The following is a 16,346-nucleotide window of genomic DNA, read 5'->3' as shown; positions in this document are numbered from 1 at the left end:
CTAATTTTATAATTTATATGAATGAATCAAAATGAAATAGTGCAAATTAAATTGGACAGGAAAGTATGTTTAAACAAATCATCAAACGCGACAATGGAGTAGTTGGGCCTTATTCAACTTATGTGTCTGCTAAGGAATCACTCTTTCATCACTTTCTGTTATCATCCTCTTGTTTGAATTTTGTGCTCTTCAAACGTTACTATTGTATGGAACAAAATCACAAGGATAGGAAAAACACTCATGTTTAAGGTTAAACGTTGAATTTAGATTTACAGATTGAAATGGTCAAAAGGCAAAAAAATTGAAAAAAATGATTTATGTGGACGACCATTAAAACTGATATAATGGTTCATATGACTGATCTTAATCTTTTTGGATGTATGAGTGGAATTGAGGCTAGTATAAGATACAATCAGTTTATTCATGCCCAATGGATATTAGAGATTTCTACAGAAAATTCATTGGAGAAGTTCTTACAAAGATACATAAATGAAAGTGGGATACTTCCAAATTATTTTATACTTGCATATGCACAAAGACCAAACAATACCAATTACATATCAATCAATAATGTGTGCTCTAGGTCTCCCAAAATTAAGGTATAATCTCCCAGAGCCAATACCCGATTTCCATTTTCATTCGCGAAGCTAAGATGTACACAAGGATCAACCATCACATTCGTGTCAGTTGAACCGCCTGCATAAGTATGGACACGGCTAAACCCAATGAGCTGTTTTCTTGGAGCACCTTCCACTGATGTCGATGTTTTCGAGTAAAGCATTAGAATATGGCTTCCATCTTTATTCCCAACATTCATTATGGAAATCTGCACATGGAAAACCAATGAATCACAAGACAACAGCTCTGTCGGAACATAACCAACTCCGACCTTTGTCTGATACAGTTTTCTGAAGCCAGCGCCAGTGTTCATGAACAAGTTTAATTTATTTGGTGCGGATAAAAGCTTGTATGTGTAATTAGTGTAGCTTAAACCGTGTCCAAACTCATACACAACCTCCCCGGTGTAAAACCGATGGGTCCTTCCAGGATATTGGTGAGAAGGATCAGGACGCATATTCATTATGTTCATCGGTATCTTGGTGAATGATTCTGGATACCAGGTCATTGGCAATCTTCCACCTGTTGGCAGATTCCATACATGTATAAGAGATTTAGAATCTAAGGGCAGATAACTACATACAGATTCAGAGACTTCACAAATATTTGTTTTAAGCAGTAAATATCAGTTTACAACGCGGAAATGGGTTTATCAGCAAAACATTGATTTGATTAGTATCGATCCATTTGGTCGTTTGTGATAAATGGTGCTAATAGGTTGATTTGTAGTGTATATTTTCATAAAATGTATTGTGGCATTCCCATTGTGATGAAAGTTTGATCATAAAATTTTTTCAATCACCACCTATTACTATTTCTTCAAATGGTAATTCAAATGGTAATACATTGTACTGAATTTAATGAAGAAAATGTATGATTGAAGTAGAACAAATTTGTCGATAGATTTTCCAACCAAAATCACACTTTCTATTACCATTCCCACCATTTAATATTGACGATAAAATGAGCCTATGATGCAAAAACAAGGCCGCTTTGTATCATATCAGCCATGTCGTAGAGGCTTTCAACTTCATCGAATGAGTAACACCCACATCGTAAAGATGTATAAAACTGTGTTTTGGGCTGCTTCAAGCAATATTTTACGGTTTAGCCCAATAATTGGTTGTACGACAACCACATCACTATGTCCCTCACCGCAATCGTGACCATTATCACATTTATGCACTATGAACAGGCCGTAACGCAATGATAGTTAGATAAAGATTAAGTGATAGATGCTCTTGCTCATGCTAACCTGGATTGTGATCTCCGAAGATTACTTCAGCTAGTGCCTTGGGACCAGCTTCACCTGGATACCCAACCCAAAGAATGCTTGCGATTCGAGAATCTTGTTCAGCAAAAGACACATCTAATGGTCCACCACCAGTGAGAACTAAAACTATTGGTTTTTTGCTTACAGAAGCGACCAGAGATACGAGTTCCATCTGTTTGCCAGGAAGAAGAATAGTAACTCGGTCTTTATCTTCAGTTTCTTGGGTCAAGTCCAGTCCAACAACTAAGATAACGTAATCAGATGCTTCCGCAACTATAAGGGCTTCATCAAATGTTGAACCAGACTCACAAGCCACGTCCAGGCATCCGCCAACATACGTCGTCTTCTTAACGTATCTTTGTAAGCCCTCAAAGTAGGATTCCGCATGGCACGGAACTCCTGAATCAAGTAAAAGAGCCAGGTTGAAATACAAGCCGTGTTGAAAATCAACATTCTTTTCCCCTCCATGTCATTAATTGGCTCGCATCTGGGCAGGGTTTGGAAGGGTCGAATGTATGCAACCTTACCCTTATTAGTGATAACAAAGAGGTTGTTTAAATGTGTGAGAAACCTAATATATTTCAAGATTAGTTCTCATATATCCGATGCTAAAGAGAAAAATGAAAATTTGGCAAAATATTCTTGTTCGTAATATAATGAGAAGAATTAGACCTGAATACAAGCCCCCGATGAAGGTCGTAGAATTTGCACCAGGACCAATGACAGCTAATGAATATACATGGTTCTTGTTCAAGGGTAAAAAGTTGTCGTTATTCTTGAGAAGTACTATGCCCTGCCTTGCTGCTTCAAGTGCCAATTGTTGGTGCCCTTTAGTACAGACATCACCATTACCCAATCTACCAAACTTTCCTTTTAAAGGATCGCCATCAAACAAGCCCAAACGGAGCAGAACAGTAAACTGGTTTATAAGAGCAGGGTCTATATCTTCCTCCTTAAGTTTTCCTTTTGTAATCGCAGACTCGGCATTGCGAAGCATGTAAGTACCACAATTTATATCAACTCCTGCAAATGATTGTCAATATTGTATGAGTGGCACACCCGGGATTTTGATTATGGGTCCTTAAAATTGATTGTAATAGGTTGATAATTGGACAAAAAGAAAAAAAATGTAAAGGCATGACATTTTTTTACTTGAAATATTCATCAGTTTTTATTGGAGGTATTCAAAACAGACCCGATGACCAAAATTTACCCGACCTTGTAAACAAACCCGATTTGACCCAACTAAAAATGATTTACAATTATGTAAAAAAAAAAATTGAACATAAAACCCGATTTCAAACCGACCCGAACACCTAACCAGAAATCAACTCGATGACCCGAATGAACGCCTCTAGTTTTTACAATTTTTCTTGTAACTTATAATTCATGTTCATGCATCCATCAATAGTTGTCATCAACACTAACAGTTGACTTGCAATGAACAAGAACCATATGACAAAGAACACTCATTCTACAAGAGGGCAATAAAATATTCAAACCTGCTTTAAGAGCGTCAGCAACTGCATCTTCGGCTGTGTGAACATAATACTGGTATTCATAGATTGTCGCTATTGCATCACAATCAGAGGCAATATATCTGCAGTCACACCATAAGAATGGTATTAAGCATTTGATAATCCTCGAAATGTGAATTATAACTCAAAGAAAAGTTCTCTTACTTACCCATTAAAACCCCATTCACTTCGCACTTTCTGCAAGAGATCTCCTCTTGCACATGCTGGTACTCCATTGACACTATTGTAAGAGCACATTAAGCAGCTTGCTTTACCTTTTTGGATACAGTTCTTGAAAGGGGGTTGATATGTATCCTCCATATCTTGCTCCGTAACCTGTCACATCTCAAAAATCAGTGGCTAGCTAAGACGATCAATTATAGATAGGAATGGCTCTTAATTGAGGCATTTTTGAATAACTTGCAGGAAAACTACACTTGATGCCCTTGTTAATATTTGATTGGAAAGGTTTTATGTAATGGTGAAAGTTGTTATAGGATAAGTTTCTATATTTTGCATTGGATTTATCGACAGAAGTATGTAAAATGACTAATGAGCCTTCAACAGTTCAGCAATGGGCCTTAAAACAAATTTCCACTATGGTAGAAAGATTTTCAAGCATATATACATTGAAATTATTGATGAACATAGGTTGTAGACAATCTACTCATTTATATTGAAGTTCAACAAGAACGAGCATTCAATGCTCAAGCTATTTTCAATTCATTTACTTTCAAAGGATTGGAATTACTCCCTTTGTCCCATGAATTTGCACTCATTTTTAACTAAGTTTGTCTCAACTAATTAGCATTGTTTCCTTTATAGGCAATAGTTCTACTCATTTTCTTTTAATCTCATCCATAAACTTATCTCTCGCTTCATTTCATCCTTTCATTTCTTTCAATCACTAGTGTGTTTGTCTAATTCTTTTGCAAAACCATCTAACTTTCTCAAGCTACATTTTCAGCTCAAGCTCATAGATAAAGCTTTATTAGTATAAAAGATATAGCTCACAAATGCTTCCTAAGTTTGAAGTGATCAATACAACACGACCCCATAACAAGTATTTCATGTGCATAAAGCTTATAAAACCATTTTGGACAACAACATGGTGCCTGGATAAGGATTTAGAAGTCAAAGGAAAGGAAGGGAAGGGAAGGATAGGGAATAATGAGGGGAGTCCCCTTGTTTTTAAAGGAGGGAAGGGGTGGTATGGGAAAGAAAGAGAAAAGAAAAAAGATCAACACATCACCTTCCTTCCAATCTTTCATCTTTTGGAGAGATTTGATAAATAACAAAATTCAAGGACTTAATCTCTTCCTTTCAAATTCTTCCCCTCCAAATTTAGAATCCAAATAAGGAAAAAAATATTCCTCCAAATCCTCCTCTTTCATTCCCTTCAATCCCCTCTATCCAAATAAGAGAGCAAAACTTCACCAACACATTTTTCCACATCAAATTGATACAAAAATGCATTCGAAGTAGATTAAAACAAATGCACAATCTTGTCTTGTATGAGTAGACTTACAATAACTAATGCAAAGAAGAATCCATAAAACTTAACCAGCATAGAAGTAATTTTTAAGGACATAGTAAGCTATCTAAGTCCACTTTGCAATCAAACAAACAAAGCAATAAAGGTGCAAAATGAACATATTACCACAGCATTGAAGGAATATCTGCTGAAATTACCCCACTTTTCAAGATCATAAGCAGTAAAATGCTTACAACAAGCAGAGAGCATCAACAAACCACCACCATCTTCTTCTTCTAACACTCTATTCTTCCTAAAACCCCCATTTTCAAAACCTTCCTCCTTCCACCCATAATCCCCTTGAAACCCTTTAACAAATTCAACAGCATAAGATGAAACAACAAGTGGGTCCTCCCCAGGAGTCTCCTGTCCTCTACCCCATCTAGGATCCCTAAAAATATTAATATTGGGTGCCCAAAAAGTCAACCCAGCTTGCCCAAAATTGTACATTGCCCTTCCTTCAATACTAACCGCAGAAGCAATTTTAAACCACAAAGTCTTATTAAACGAAGCGGCTGAATTAAGCACTTGTGGGAACATTGTGGCTGCTTTAATGGGTCCATCAAAAGAGATTCCAGGACCATTTGTGGCAATTCCATGGAGGGATTCAGACCACCATTCATAAGGTGGGATTCCTAGTCTGGGAATTCCAGTAAAATTGTTGCAAAGGAAACTGATTTTTTCATGGATAGTGAGAAGAGAAAGTAGGGAATTTGATCTGGTTGAAAAAGGAAGAGATGTATTGCAAAAAGGATACAAATTTTGAGGCGGTTTACATGGGAATTGGAGTTCATAGTCAGAAAGTTGGGGTGAGGCTTTGATAAGAAAGTAAAGGAGTGTCAAAATGGGAAGGAAAATTGTTGTATATCTCCCCATTGCTTATTTGCTTAAGGTCAACGTTCTTTGTGCTTTACTCTAATTTCAAAGATAATACTACAGACTTTAAAAAAAAAAAAAAAAAAAAAAAAAAAAAAAAAAAAAAAAAGAAACTGATAATACTACCAGGCAGCTTAGATACATAGCATAGAAACCATGGCAATTGAAATTTGAAAATGAGTTTTATCTAGTTTGGAGATAAAATATTATTTTTATAGAAAAGAATTATGATTTCAATTTCCACTTAGTTATCCCTATGATTCAAATAAAATAATAATGTCAATCAGTAGCAAAATAAAAAAAATGGTATTGAAATTTTATTCTCCTTTTTCCTATAAATTAAAATTCACTTCTAAAAGCAAAACAATATATAGAATTATTATAGTGTTCGTGATTTTACAAATAATATGACATACAATTTGAACAATTTTATATAATTAAAAAATTAATACAAATGTCAGTGATTATACTAATAAAATACTAACAATTTACAATTGATATTCTTAGTGATTTATAAATATATTAAGAACCTTATTCATTTTGACAATACTAAAAATTCTACGATTTTTATTTGCACAAAAACTCAATATGTAGTAAAAAATGATAGGATTCGTAAAATTAAAATAGTGAAAAGAGTTTGATAAAATCAATAAAAGGAATCTATACTTTTTTCATGAAAATAAAAAAAACGAACATATACTAGTTGGCTCAGTTGGTAAGGAAAAATCACTTTTCCAAAAAGTGTGACTTTAATTGTCTAAAATTGCATTGATGAAATGATCCATGAGCGACAACGAGTCACAAAAGCATATACTAACCTTAATAGGTGACCGAAGCTGACTCTACCTAAACTTTTCTTTATATTAATGAACTTTATATGGAATCCATAATTTTCATTTGAGATTTAATTAAACAAGGTTTCTAATTATATGCTTTGAACTTTCTATTGTGAATCATGGGATTTTTGCATATTCTTTTTTTATCCTGATAAAGTATTTTTCAATTTTTATTTATTAGAAATGAATGTATATGATATGATGTGGTTGCTTTGATGATAATTTACAAGTTATAACAATGATGAACATGCGTGCCAAACATAATCAACATGAAATGGAAGGAACATTGAGAGTTCACAAAAGCAAGAGAAGAAAAGAGGAAACAATGAATATTAAGAAAATGGATCAATTACTACATGTAGCTAATCAGTTCTAGTCTTGCTTTTTCACACTCCATATTAATATTGGATCTATTTTCAGTTGTCTTTCCAAATACATTGTGACTTACCTAAGACAATTCGGGGAAATCCTTTAGTGGATGTTAGCCATTTGGTATCGGAAAGGACGCACACTTTACCACGTTAAACTTTCTAGCGACCAAAGAGAATATAAAATTCTATGTGTTTAGTGCGTTGATTAGAGGTATTCATTCGGATTAGGTGTTTCAAATCGGTTTGAAATCGAGTCTTGTGTTCATTTTGGTATTACATATTCAATACAATTTTAAGGTCGGTTCAAAACTGATTCGGTTATAAGCTTGGATATATGTCGATCTTCTTATTTGTAATGAACACCTCTAACGCTGATGATAGATAGAATTTTCAAATATATGTAGCGCTAACATTATAACAATATTGGAAAATTTGAACAAAATAAGCTTTTTTTCTAAAAAATTTTCAAAGTGAGCCTTTGATTATTTTATTTTCCAAAATAAGTGCCTTTCAATCCGAATCTGAGAAATGACATTGTTCGCTATTATTAACAATATATAATTATTAAACTAAGTCAAAAAGTCAACCCAACAATTAGTAAATTGAGTCAAAAGTCAACCCAACAATCCCAAACTTATTTCAAGAAGAATTTTTTAGAAAAAAAAAAACAACTTATTTTGTTCAAATTTTCCACAAGGCCCATAACATGGAAAATGGGTCTTAAAGGGTCAGTTTGGGACTTACAGACTTAGATAGCTTGAGTTTCATGTATCCAGCTTTTAATTGGTCATTGATTCAAATGATGAAATCGCCAAATTTTTCACCAGAATTATTTTGTAATCGGGCCTGCCCTAAGCATAGCCCAATTGATTTGGACCAGGCAAGCATGATTCGGTTCCAGAATCCAGCACATTATAAATAAGACCCTTTTGATCCATACATATAGATTGATTTGGACCAGCTGTTAACCAAAACACAAATTCTCATATTAGACGGTCTCACGGTAAGACCATTTTAATTGGGTTGGCTTAATTTACATTTATTTTTGAAGTGATTACTTTTTATAGTCTTAAAGTTATCACTTATAACCTTAAAGTAATCACTTACAATTTTAAAGTGATCACTTAGAGAAATGGGCTAACTTGTATGGACTCGTCTCATGGTGAGACGATCTCATATAAGACCAGTTGTAACTAAAAATATCTGATTAAAATATTTTTCCATTTACCATTTACCATTTTGAGCCGCTTTATTTGTTTTTCCCTATAAATCTTTCTATTTGTATCATAAATTATGAACATAATACACATGTTTATCTTAATTTTAATATTTTATTAATGCTTATGATCCCCTCATATTTGCCACTATCTTCATTTTTCATATTTTTATATTGCTTAAAGTCTATACATGTTTTCCATTAATTGCATTTAAATATTATTTTAATAATTATGATCCTTATATTTTTTTTTATATTTTTTAAAAATATTTTTAATGCTTATGATTTCCATTTTTCTCTATTATTTATTACTCAATAAATAATACATCATCATCGAAAATATTCTATTTTTTTTAAAATTTCGCGAATATTTCTTGTGGACCAAAGTCCATATGAAATTTTCTCAATAAAGAAACTTGTGAAATGATGACATTTAGTAAAGCCCTAACAACTTGTCACATAGCAACTCTTTTATTATGTTGTACAATTTCAATTTTGATTCATTAAGTGGGTTTAATTGTTTATGGGCTATTTATTCATGAACTAAATATTTATAGCTCTTCTTTGAAAAATATTTTTAGTTTATAGAGAATTAGAAATGAAAATTTGATTTTATCTTATTTGAAATTAACTTAGTTGGTAATGAATTTTATTTGTATGTAAGAGACATCTATGTAAGAAAAGAAATTACTCTTTTCATATTTTAAAATTTACTCCATTTATTTAAATAAAACTATCACAAAATATAATTAAAAGGTAAACTCAATGGAACGAAGTAGTACATCTCAAGCACCCTAAACCAATTATGTCCAACTAAATGCACACTTACAAAAGAAGCAAGGTGCATATTTCACCAAGTAAAGCTTTTGACCGATCTGAACATTAAGTAAGACTAGAGTAGAATTGAGCTTACATCAAATACTATAATGGGGATTAGTCGAAGAATTAAGTTTTTAAAGTCCTATTAGACCAACAATTCAATTTTTATAGTGTATAGTGCTCGTGTGTTTAAGCTAAGTATTATTCTTTTTGTCTCTTACAATCTACTTAATTGCTAAGTAAATTATCACGATAAAGAGTCAAAGGATACAAACTTAAAAAAACGGACTATTTAGAGTAAATTACTCTAATTGGAGTTTTGATATTTTTTTCTTTTACCTATATGTGATTCATTTTTATGATTATTTTACACTATATGCCTTTTAGTTTTCTACACTAATACTATAATTGTTATTAGATCTAAAAAAAGCATCAAATTAGCGCACTAGTGTAGCTAACCAAACATGGTGAAAAACAATGATAAGATAAAACCAATCATATTAGTACTAAAAAAATGAAAGTTTTTCAACAAATGCGGCCCCAAGGCCCAATCCAAAGAAGAAAATTCATGAAATGAATGATGAAAGTTATAAAAATGTATGAGAAAAGAAAGAAAAACGTCACGGATGGAGGCAAGGACTACATAAAGTGATTGGTTATGATTAAACCCATCTTTGGAAACAAACAGTGAAGTTAGGACTTGATTTTGATTGTCGGGTGGAATTGGTGGAAGACGACATCATATATGCACTTCCAAATCATGTTCCCTCCATTTCTCTTAACTATTTCTAATTATAAAAATTTAATTTTATGAAAGTAAGAGATTTCACTTGACTATATTTCTTCTTATATTTTAGCCGTGATACAAAATAAGTTTGGCGAAGGAGTAGTACCACCAAATCTAATATAGCGAAATTTCATAATGGAGAAATATAGAATTAGTATCCCAAAATTTTTTGGATATTATTTTTTTTTCACTTTGTTAATTCACACCTTTACTAATATATTCCTTTTATTTTTCGCTCTATTAGCTCACTAAATTTTAAAATTATTACATAATTATTTTAGCATATACCGAATTCAGACTTTTGATTCTTTGTTCTTATGCATGACATCATTCATTCTATTGGCAATTGATTAGGATCAATATATTAGGTATGGATTAGAACGGGTCTACCTAGCCATCTCTCACCTTACAACACAAACATATTATAATATTTATATCTAAGAATCTATTTGATCTTAGTGGAACTCATATGATGATTAGGTTAGTTTATAGTTTTATTCAAATACAAGTTATAAGTTTGAGGGCGATTTTATTATTAAATAATCAATAGCATATGGTTTATGTTAATGGAATTGGTTAGGTCGGATTAGCATTGGATCACTATCTAAGTAGAGGTGAAGATCCAAATATGACAATGATCAATCTCCCAAGTATGATCTATGAGTTATGATTCCTAAAAGTTATTATGTCATGTATTTTTATTCATAGAGAGGACTCAATACTAGAATTTATGTGTATTAGGATTGGATTTATTTTTTCGTGAACAATTTGAAAACTAATGAGTACTATTTCTTTGAAATATGCTTAATTAATACTCCCTTCGAACCAATTTAGTTGTCCCACTTTCTTATTTGGCAAAGTTTTTTTAGTTGTCTCATTTCTATTTTTGGTCAATCTTTTTTTACCTAAATATTTTTAGTTCACACAAGTAATTACGAATATACCTTCATATACCTTACTTATCTAACTACCCTTCACTACTTACCCTTTACTACTTACCCTTTTTAATGGACCCCACATCATCCTTAATAACCGTGCCCAAGCAAATGGGACATCTAAATTAGTTCGTAAGGAGTATTAATATAAGATAAAGATATTTTTAGATAAACATAGAATTTTAATTATTTTGTTAGTTTTGAGCTCGAATGAGCGCTACAAGCACATGTTCAATCAAACAAGAAAAAAATCTTCAAGTCGAAACCAAGCTTGCAATCTAGGTATGCTCGATGGAGCACTAAGTACACTTGTTTAAATACCGCCTTTTGTTTAAGTAATATCTTGTTGGTGAATAAATGGCCTTTATAATAGACTTAAAATTTTACTAATCATATTAAAAGTTCATCTTATACAACATTTATAAAGCAAGTATATTTCACAAATATATTTGTGTTATCAAGATTATCTACAAATAAAAATTGCTAATAAGTCCTGAAATTTACAATTATGATAATAATAGTTTAGAAAAAACTAATTTTAAGAAATTATTCCACTAATCAAGTTTGTCTTGACTCTTGGCTTGACACATGTACTCTTGACATATAGATCTAAATAGGTAATTAGATCACTAAAAGTGATACCCATATTTTATTCTAGTAACTACTTTATTCAGTCAAATCATTTTCATTACGAATTCTATGATTCACCGTAACCGTGAAATAGTTCTCTAATTGACACTTTCCTTTGGAGTTATAGGATTATTCCAATTGAAATCTGTTCTTGGTAATATAGGTACCCGAAATACATAGGAAATGGAACTTTTATTATTATAAGGACGGAAGGAAAATTTATCCGTTTATTTATATTATGGAAAGCATATTTAAGATTAGATGTACTAAAATACATGGAGAGTATTTGAAAAAAGTTATCAATTGTAATATTACAAAATCATTTGAACAGAGTAGAATTATGTTACGAAATCAACTCAATTAAAAGTTTTAATTGATGGTTGTGCCTTAGATTTCCCCTCACGAAATCCCTTGTGAGCTAAAATTATAGATGCAATACATGTCATTCTTATACATGATGCTAAATATTCCACTTGAAATGAAAGATGGATGAGATTCGTATCTATGACTTTTATTTCACTTTGCCTTCTATTATCATGTCAAAAAACTAATTCAATTAATTTTTAAAAGCTTTAGTTTTTGTTTTTTGAAAAGTTATTAAAAGCTTAAGTTGATGATTAAGATCACAGGATATAGAATAAAAACACTTGTATATGTGTGCGGCTGGCATTGTTGTTCTTTAGTTTTGTTGGCTTTGTTCTTATGCATCATCATCTACTCAACAAAATCCAACAAAAGAAATACTCCAATTCTACTCGGCAAAAGTAATAATATCTCAACAAAGAATTATTCAAGTACAGTAAATGCAAGATCTGAAAATCTGAATAGTTCCCAAGAGTATCAGTAATAATACTAACAACATTTGGCATCTATACTCTTAAATAATTGAACAGAACACATGGAATATAGTTACTTATATAATAGAGTAGGGAATCAGATTTTGATGAGATTTTGTCACCAGGTAAAAAACAACATAAGGAGCCAGATTCTGATTAAATCATTCATCAGAATCATATCATTAAATAGCGCAGAATTCTCTCAATAAATTAAACATATTGGGGTGTTTCAAGGAGTTGGAGAAAAAACATAAAAAATTTGTGTAACTATAATTAAAATAAGGACAACAATGATAACTGATAAGTATGTCTAACCTACTACACTATGTACAAACCAACTGTTATTACATAATTCAAAAATAAGGCCGACAGATCTCAACAAACAAACCGATATTACCCCGCATAGTAAAAGTGTAAAAAAATCATGTTATAGCTCGGTTAACGAAAAATCTAATGATTTCGATTGATATTTTGGTGGTATGATCGCATCACTTCTCCATTTACCGCATCACCAAATCTGTTGCTGTATTCGTGACTGTTACCATATTTTTGCACTAGTAATACAATACAATTCTAGTATTTTTTTTTACCGAATTTGTCAACGTTGTGTGGAAAACTTAGCTAGAAAATCAATTAATATAGAGGAACCGGAAAACGGGGCGGCTTGGGTGGTTTTTGAGGGCTAAGAATCGGGTCGTGCTTTTCCGGCCGAGGTGGTTGACACGGACATGGTAGCGCTATGAATCTTGGCATTTGATCTCCTGGCATTATTACTGAAACACTAGCTATTTCTTCTTGTTTCTGCATATTTGTCAAAACAATTCAATTAGACCATGTACAAAATGGGCTTAATTTGGATGCTTGTGACAATAAATTATAAATCACGTCAAATTGATAAAAATTATGTGTAATAAAGTGTAGAAAAAAAATTATGTGTACATCCATTGTTAGCTATTGTTATAATTAACCAAAATTTAGAAAAAAAAAATATAATTTTTTTAAAGAGTGTTCATTTGGATTATCAATTCGATTTTAAATCAAATGTTTTGAATTAAATAATTTTGAATTATTAGGTTAGTTTTGTATTGTTTGAAATTTAGCCTAATGAAATATCACTGATTTTTTATACGATTTTTAAAAATTGTAAGTAACCATCTAACAAAGTATCGAAAGCGAGTCTTCTTCTAGAAAACATAGTGGTCTCAAAATCTACTTAGAATTATTAGTATTAGTACATGATTAAATTGGTAGCATCAGCATCAAGTGCATCACTAGGGCCTAGCTTTGTCCAAAATCCAATTGGAAAAAGGTCATAAATCATAAGATGGAAAATCAAGTTGAGCAATGCTGTATTTTTTATCTCCATCAGTTACAAGTATTACAACCATCCAGAAAATTAATTTTTAAGATGAAAAAAAATAAAATCCAATAATCCCTCCATAGGTACAAATTAAATTTGACATATTAAAAAATTGGTTAAAAATGATAAAAAAATATATATATTTTATGAAAAATATAAGAAATACATAAAAGATATGAAAATAAAAGACAAAATGTGCGGATACAAATAAAAGAAAATATAGGTCAGAATCAATAGAACAAATAAAAAATTTAGACTAAGTCTTTAAAACAGAAAATTATATATTAATTTAATCCAGCTCCCAATGACTATTTATGTGGGTCACTATAATATTTATATTCGCTCCCCGCCATTTGTATCCGGTATCCCAATAATACCTAATTTAATTTAGTGGCCACCAAAAACTAAAAAGAAAATTCAAAATATAATTGGTAAATTTTGATTTACAATTATTTAAAAATTAGTATTTATTCTCCAATTAAAATAAAACTCAGATTATTTCAAGTTAATAAAGTATGGAAAATTCTTTTCAAAAAAAAATATGGAAAATTAAATCAAATAACTAGATCAACTTTAATTTTCACGGTGCAAAGTTTTATGTATGATCATTTTGAAATTGGAATGTTGGCGATATTATTAATGGAAAATGTTTTTTATCATCTATTTTTATTAATTATTTAATATTCAAAAAGAAGTAGAGAATAAAGTTTAATGTACAATCAAGAAATAAAAAATACTAAAGCAGATTGATGCGACAAGATTAACCTTCGTGCATGTATATATTACTACTAGTTAAGTAATTAATGTATTCCTATCTTTTAATAAAATCGGCCTTACTTTTATATTCCATATTTCCATTTGTCTAATAAAAAAACATTGCTTTTTGTACTAGAATTACATCATTATTATTATTATTAATTTTTTTTTTTATTTATGTTTTTTTAAAGCAATTATTATTATTATTATACCAATTAATTGAATACAGACAAATGGTTACAGTTACAATACCCCTGCTCAGCATTAGTGTAAAAAAAAAAGTCTTTTATATTCCAATAATAAATAAAATATTAATTAAAAAATTGGTAAAAAAATAAAAAAAAAACTCGATAATGAAAAAAGGTGGTTCAAATTTTACATAGTTTTCATCAAAATAAAATCACATAATTGAATTACAAGAAACAATAAATACAATTAAATATGAAGATCTTCATGTCATGAGATGATTTTAAATTGGGCCAAATAAGCCAATTAATATTTTTAAAAACATGGATTTTGAATATTAAAAGCTTATTTGTTGCAAACAATTCAATAGTAAATTAGTAATTACTATTTATTCATATTAATCATGAAATTTATTGTATAATTAGAATATAATTAAGTTAATATGCTTTTAGAAAAATTTATGAATACATTAAAGTCCTGTAAAAATACCGAACGGTAATAACAGTTATAAAACAGAGCAATGAAGTATGGACAGAAAAAACTCGATATGATTAACATAATTACTGCTTTACTAATTAACAACGTAGAAGTAGTAAATAAGTAATTAATTAGTTGTAGTAAATGGAAATTTACCAAGTAATTAGGTTTAGGTTTATGTGGATGTTGATGATTAGCAGCTTCAAGGTCAAGATCGTCCGCATAAGATTGACGAAGAGAACGAAATTTATCCCAATGATAACAACAAGAAAATATCCCACTTAAACTAAATATGATGATCAACAACAACGCTGTTCCCAATGGAAATCCAAGGGACGGTCGTGATGCATCTGTGTGGTGAACTACAGGGGAGTACACTGGACTGTGCTGCATCATATAATAATTTTGATCTTCTTCTTCTTCGATTTTCTTTCATAGGCCAAACAAGCCTTAACTTTAAATGAATAAATAAAAAGAAAATAAGAGAGAGAAAATAAATGAAGGAAATGAATGAAAGGGGTGAAGACTGAAGAGTGGGGAGAAAGGAGATGGAAATTTAAAGAGGAGAATTTGGGTTGAGAATGGGTACGTGTAAAGGTAAAATGGTTACTACTTGTCCGGGTTTGAGTACGGAAAGTGGGCCCTTTTTAGGTACTGGTATGCCCCACTTTATTTGGTATGGTACTTGGAGTTTTCTACTGCTAATAGCTGTTTTTTGTTTGTGTACTTCAGACTGGTTTTGGAAGTGTTAGTTGAACTAGTTGACGTACTATTTGTACAGTTATTTATTTTGGGTTATTCAGTCTATATATAAAAATTATCTTAAGATGAAACGGTCTTACAAAATCAGTAAAATTAGTGTTTAGTTATTCATTTTGGGTTATCGAGTACATATATGATGGGATATGGAATGGTGTAGAAGCATGTTAGCAACATGAGCCATTGCTTGCTTGGGACCTTTATAATTGAAAAGAATAATTATTATTTAAGAAATTTATCTCAAATTTCATATAGAAAAATAAGAGATAGTGACTGTACTTGACAAATGACTATTAGTTAAAATTATTGGTTGAAACTGTTGGCTAATATAAAACAAGTTTTTCTTAAAAAAAAGGTGGTATAAAACACTTGTTCACTTCTTCAAGCAATCAACTATTCGTAAAGCTTACTTGTTTTAGTTTATATATATCTGGTATTTTTTTATTATAATTTTAGCTAACTAGTATATATGGTCTTATGATGCAGAGTTGTTTCTATCTTATTAGTTTGACTAATTTGAAAGCAAATCATTACCTTATTTAGTTTGAGTTAAAATATAT

The 16,346-nt window shown here is 31.0% G+C and overlaps 2 protein-coding genes across 2 annotated transcripts; both read right to left on the bottom strand.

The window, feature by feature from the left end:
- Nucleotides 1–399: 399 nt before the first annotated feature.
- LOC130808737 (probable beta-D-xylosidase 6) lies at nt 400–5,863 on the bottom strand. The gene is made up of 6 exons (XM_057674213.1): nt 5,069–5,863; nt 3,578–3,744; nt 3,394–3,491; nt 2,564–2,914; nt 1,874–2,290; nt 400–1,140 (listed from the first exon to the last, which is right to left on the bottom strand). Exons 1-6 carry the CDS (start codon nt 5,816–5,818, stop codon nt 554–556), a joined length of 2,370 nt encoding a protein of 789 aa, XP_057530196.1. The 5' UTR covers nt 5,819–5,863; the 3' UTR covers nt 400–553.
- A 6,513-nt stretch (nt 5,864–12,376) lies between these two features.
- Nucleotides 12,377–15,570, bottom strand: LOC130808818 (uncharacterized protein At5g65660). Its single transcript, XM_057674331.1, has 2 exons — nt 15,184–15,570; nt 12,377–13,049 (listed from the first exon to the last, which is right to left on the bottom strand). Exons 1-2 carry the CDS (start codon nt 15,421–15,423, stop codon nt 12,882–12,884), a joined length of 408 nt encoding a protein of 135 aa, XP_057530314.1. The 5' UTR covers nt 15,424–15,570; the 3' UTR covers nt 12,377–12,881.
- Nucleotides 15,571–16,346: the final 776 nt, after the last annotated feature.

The sequence above is a fragment of the Amaranthus tricolor genome, chromosome 3 (genome assembly GCF_026212465.1).
Source record: "Amaranthus tricolor cultivar Red isolate AtriRed21 chromosome 3, ASM2621246v1, whole genome shotgun sequence".
NCBI lineage: Eukaryota > Viridiplantae > Streptophyta > Magnoliopsida > Caryophyllales > Amaranthaceae > Amaranthus > Amaranthus tricolor.
Note: the sequence above shows the minus strand (reverse complement) of the source record. Positions and strands in the feature narration are given on the sequence as shown.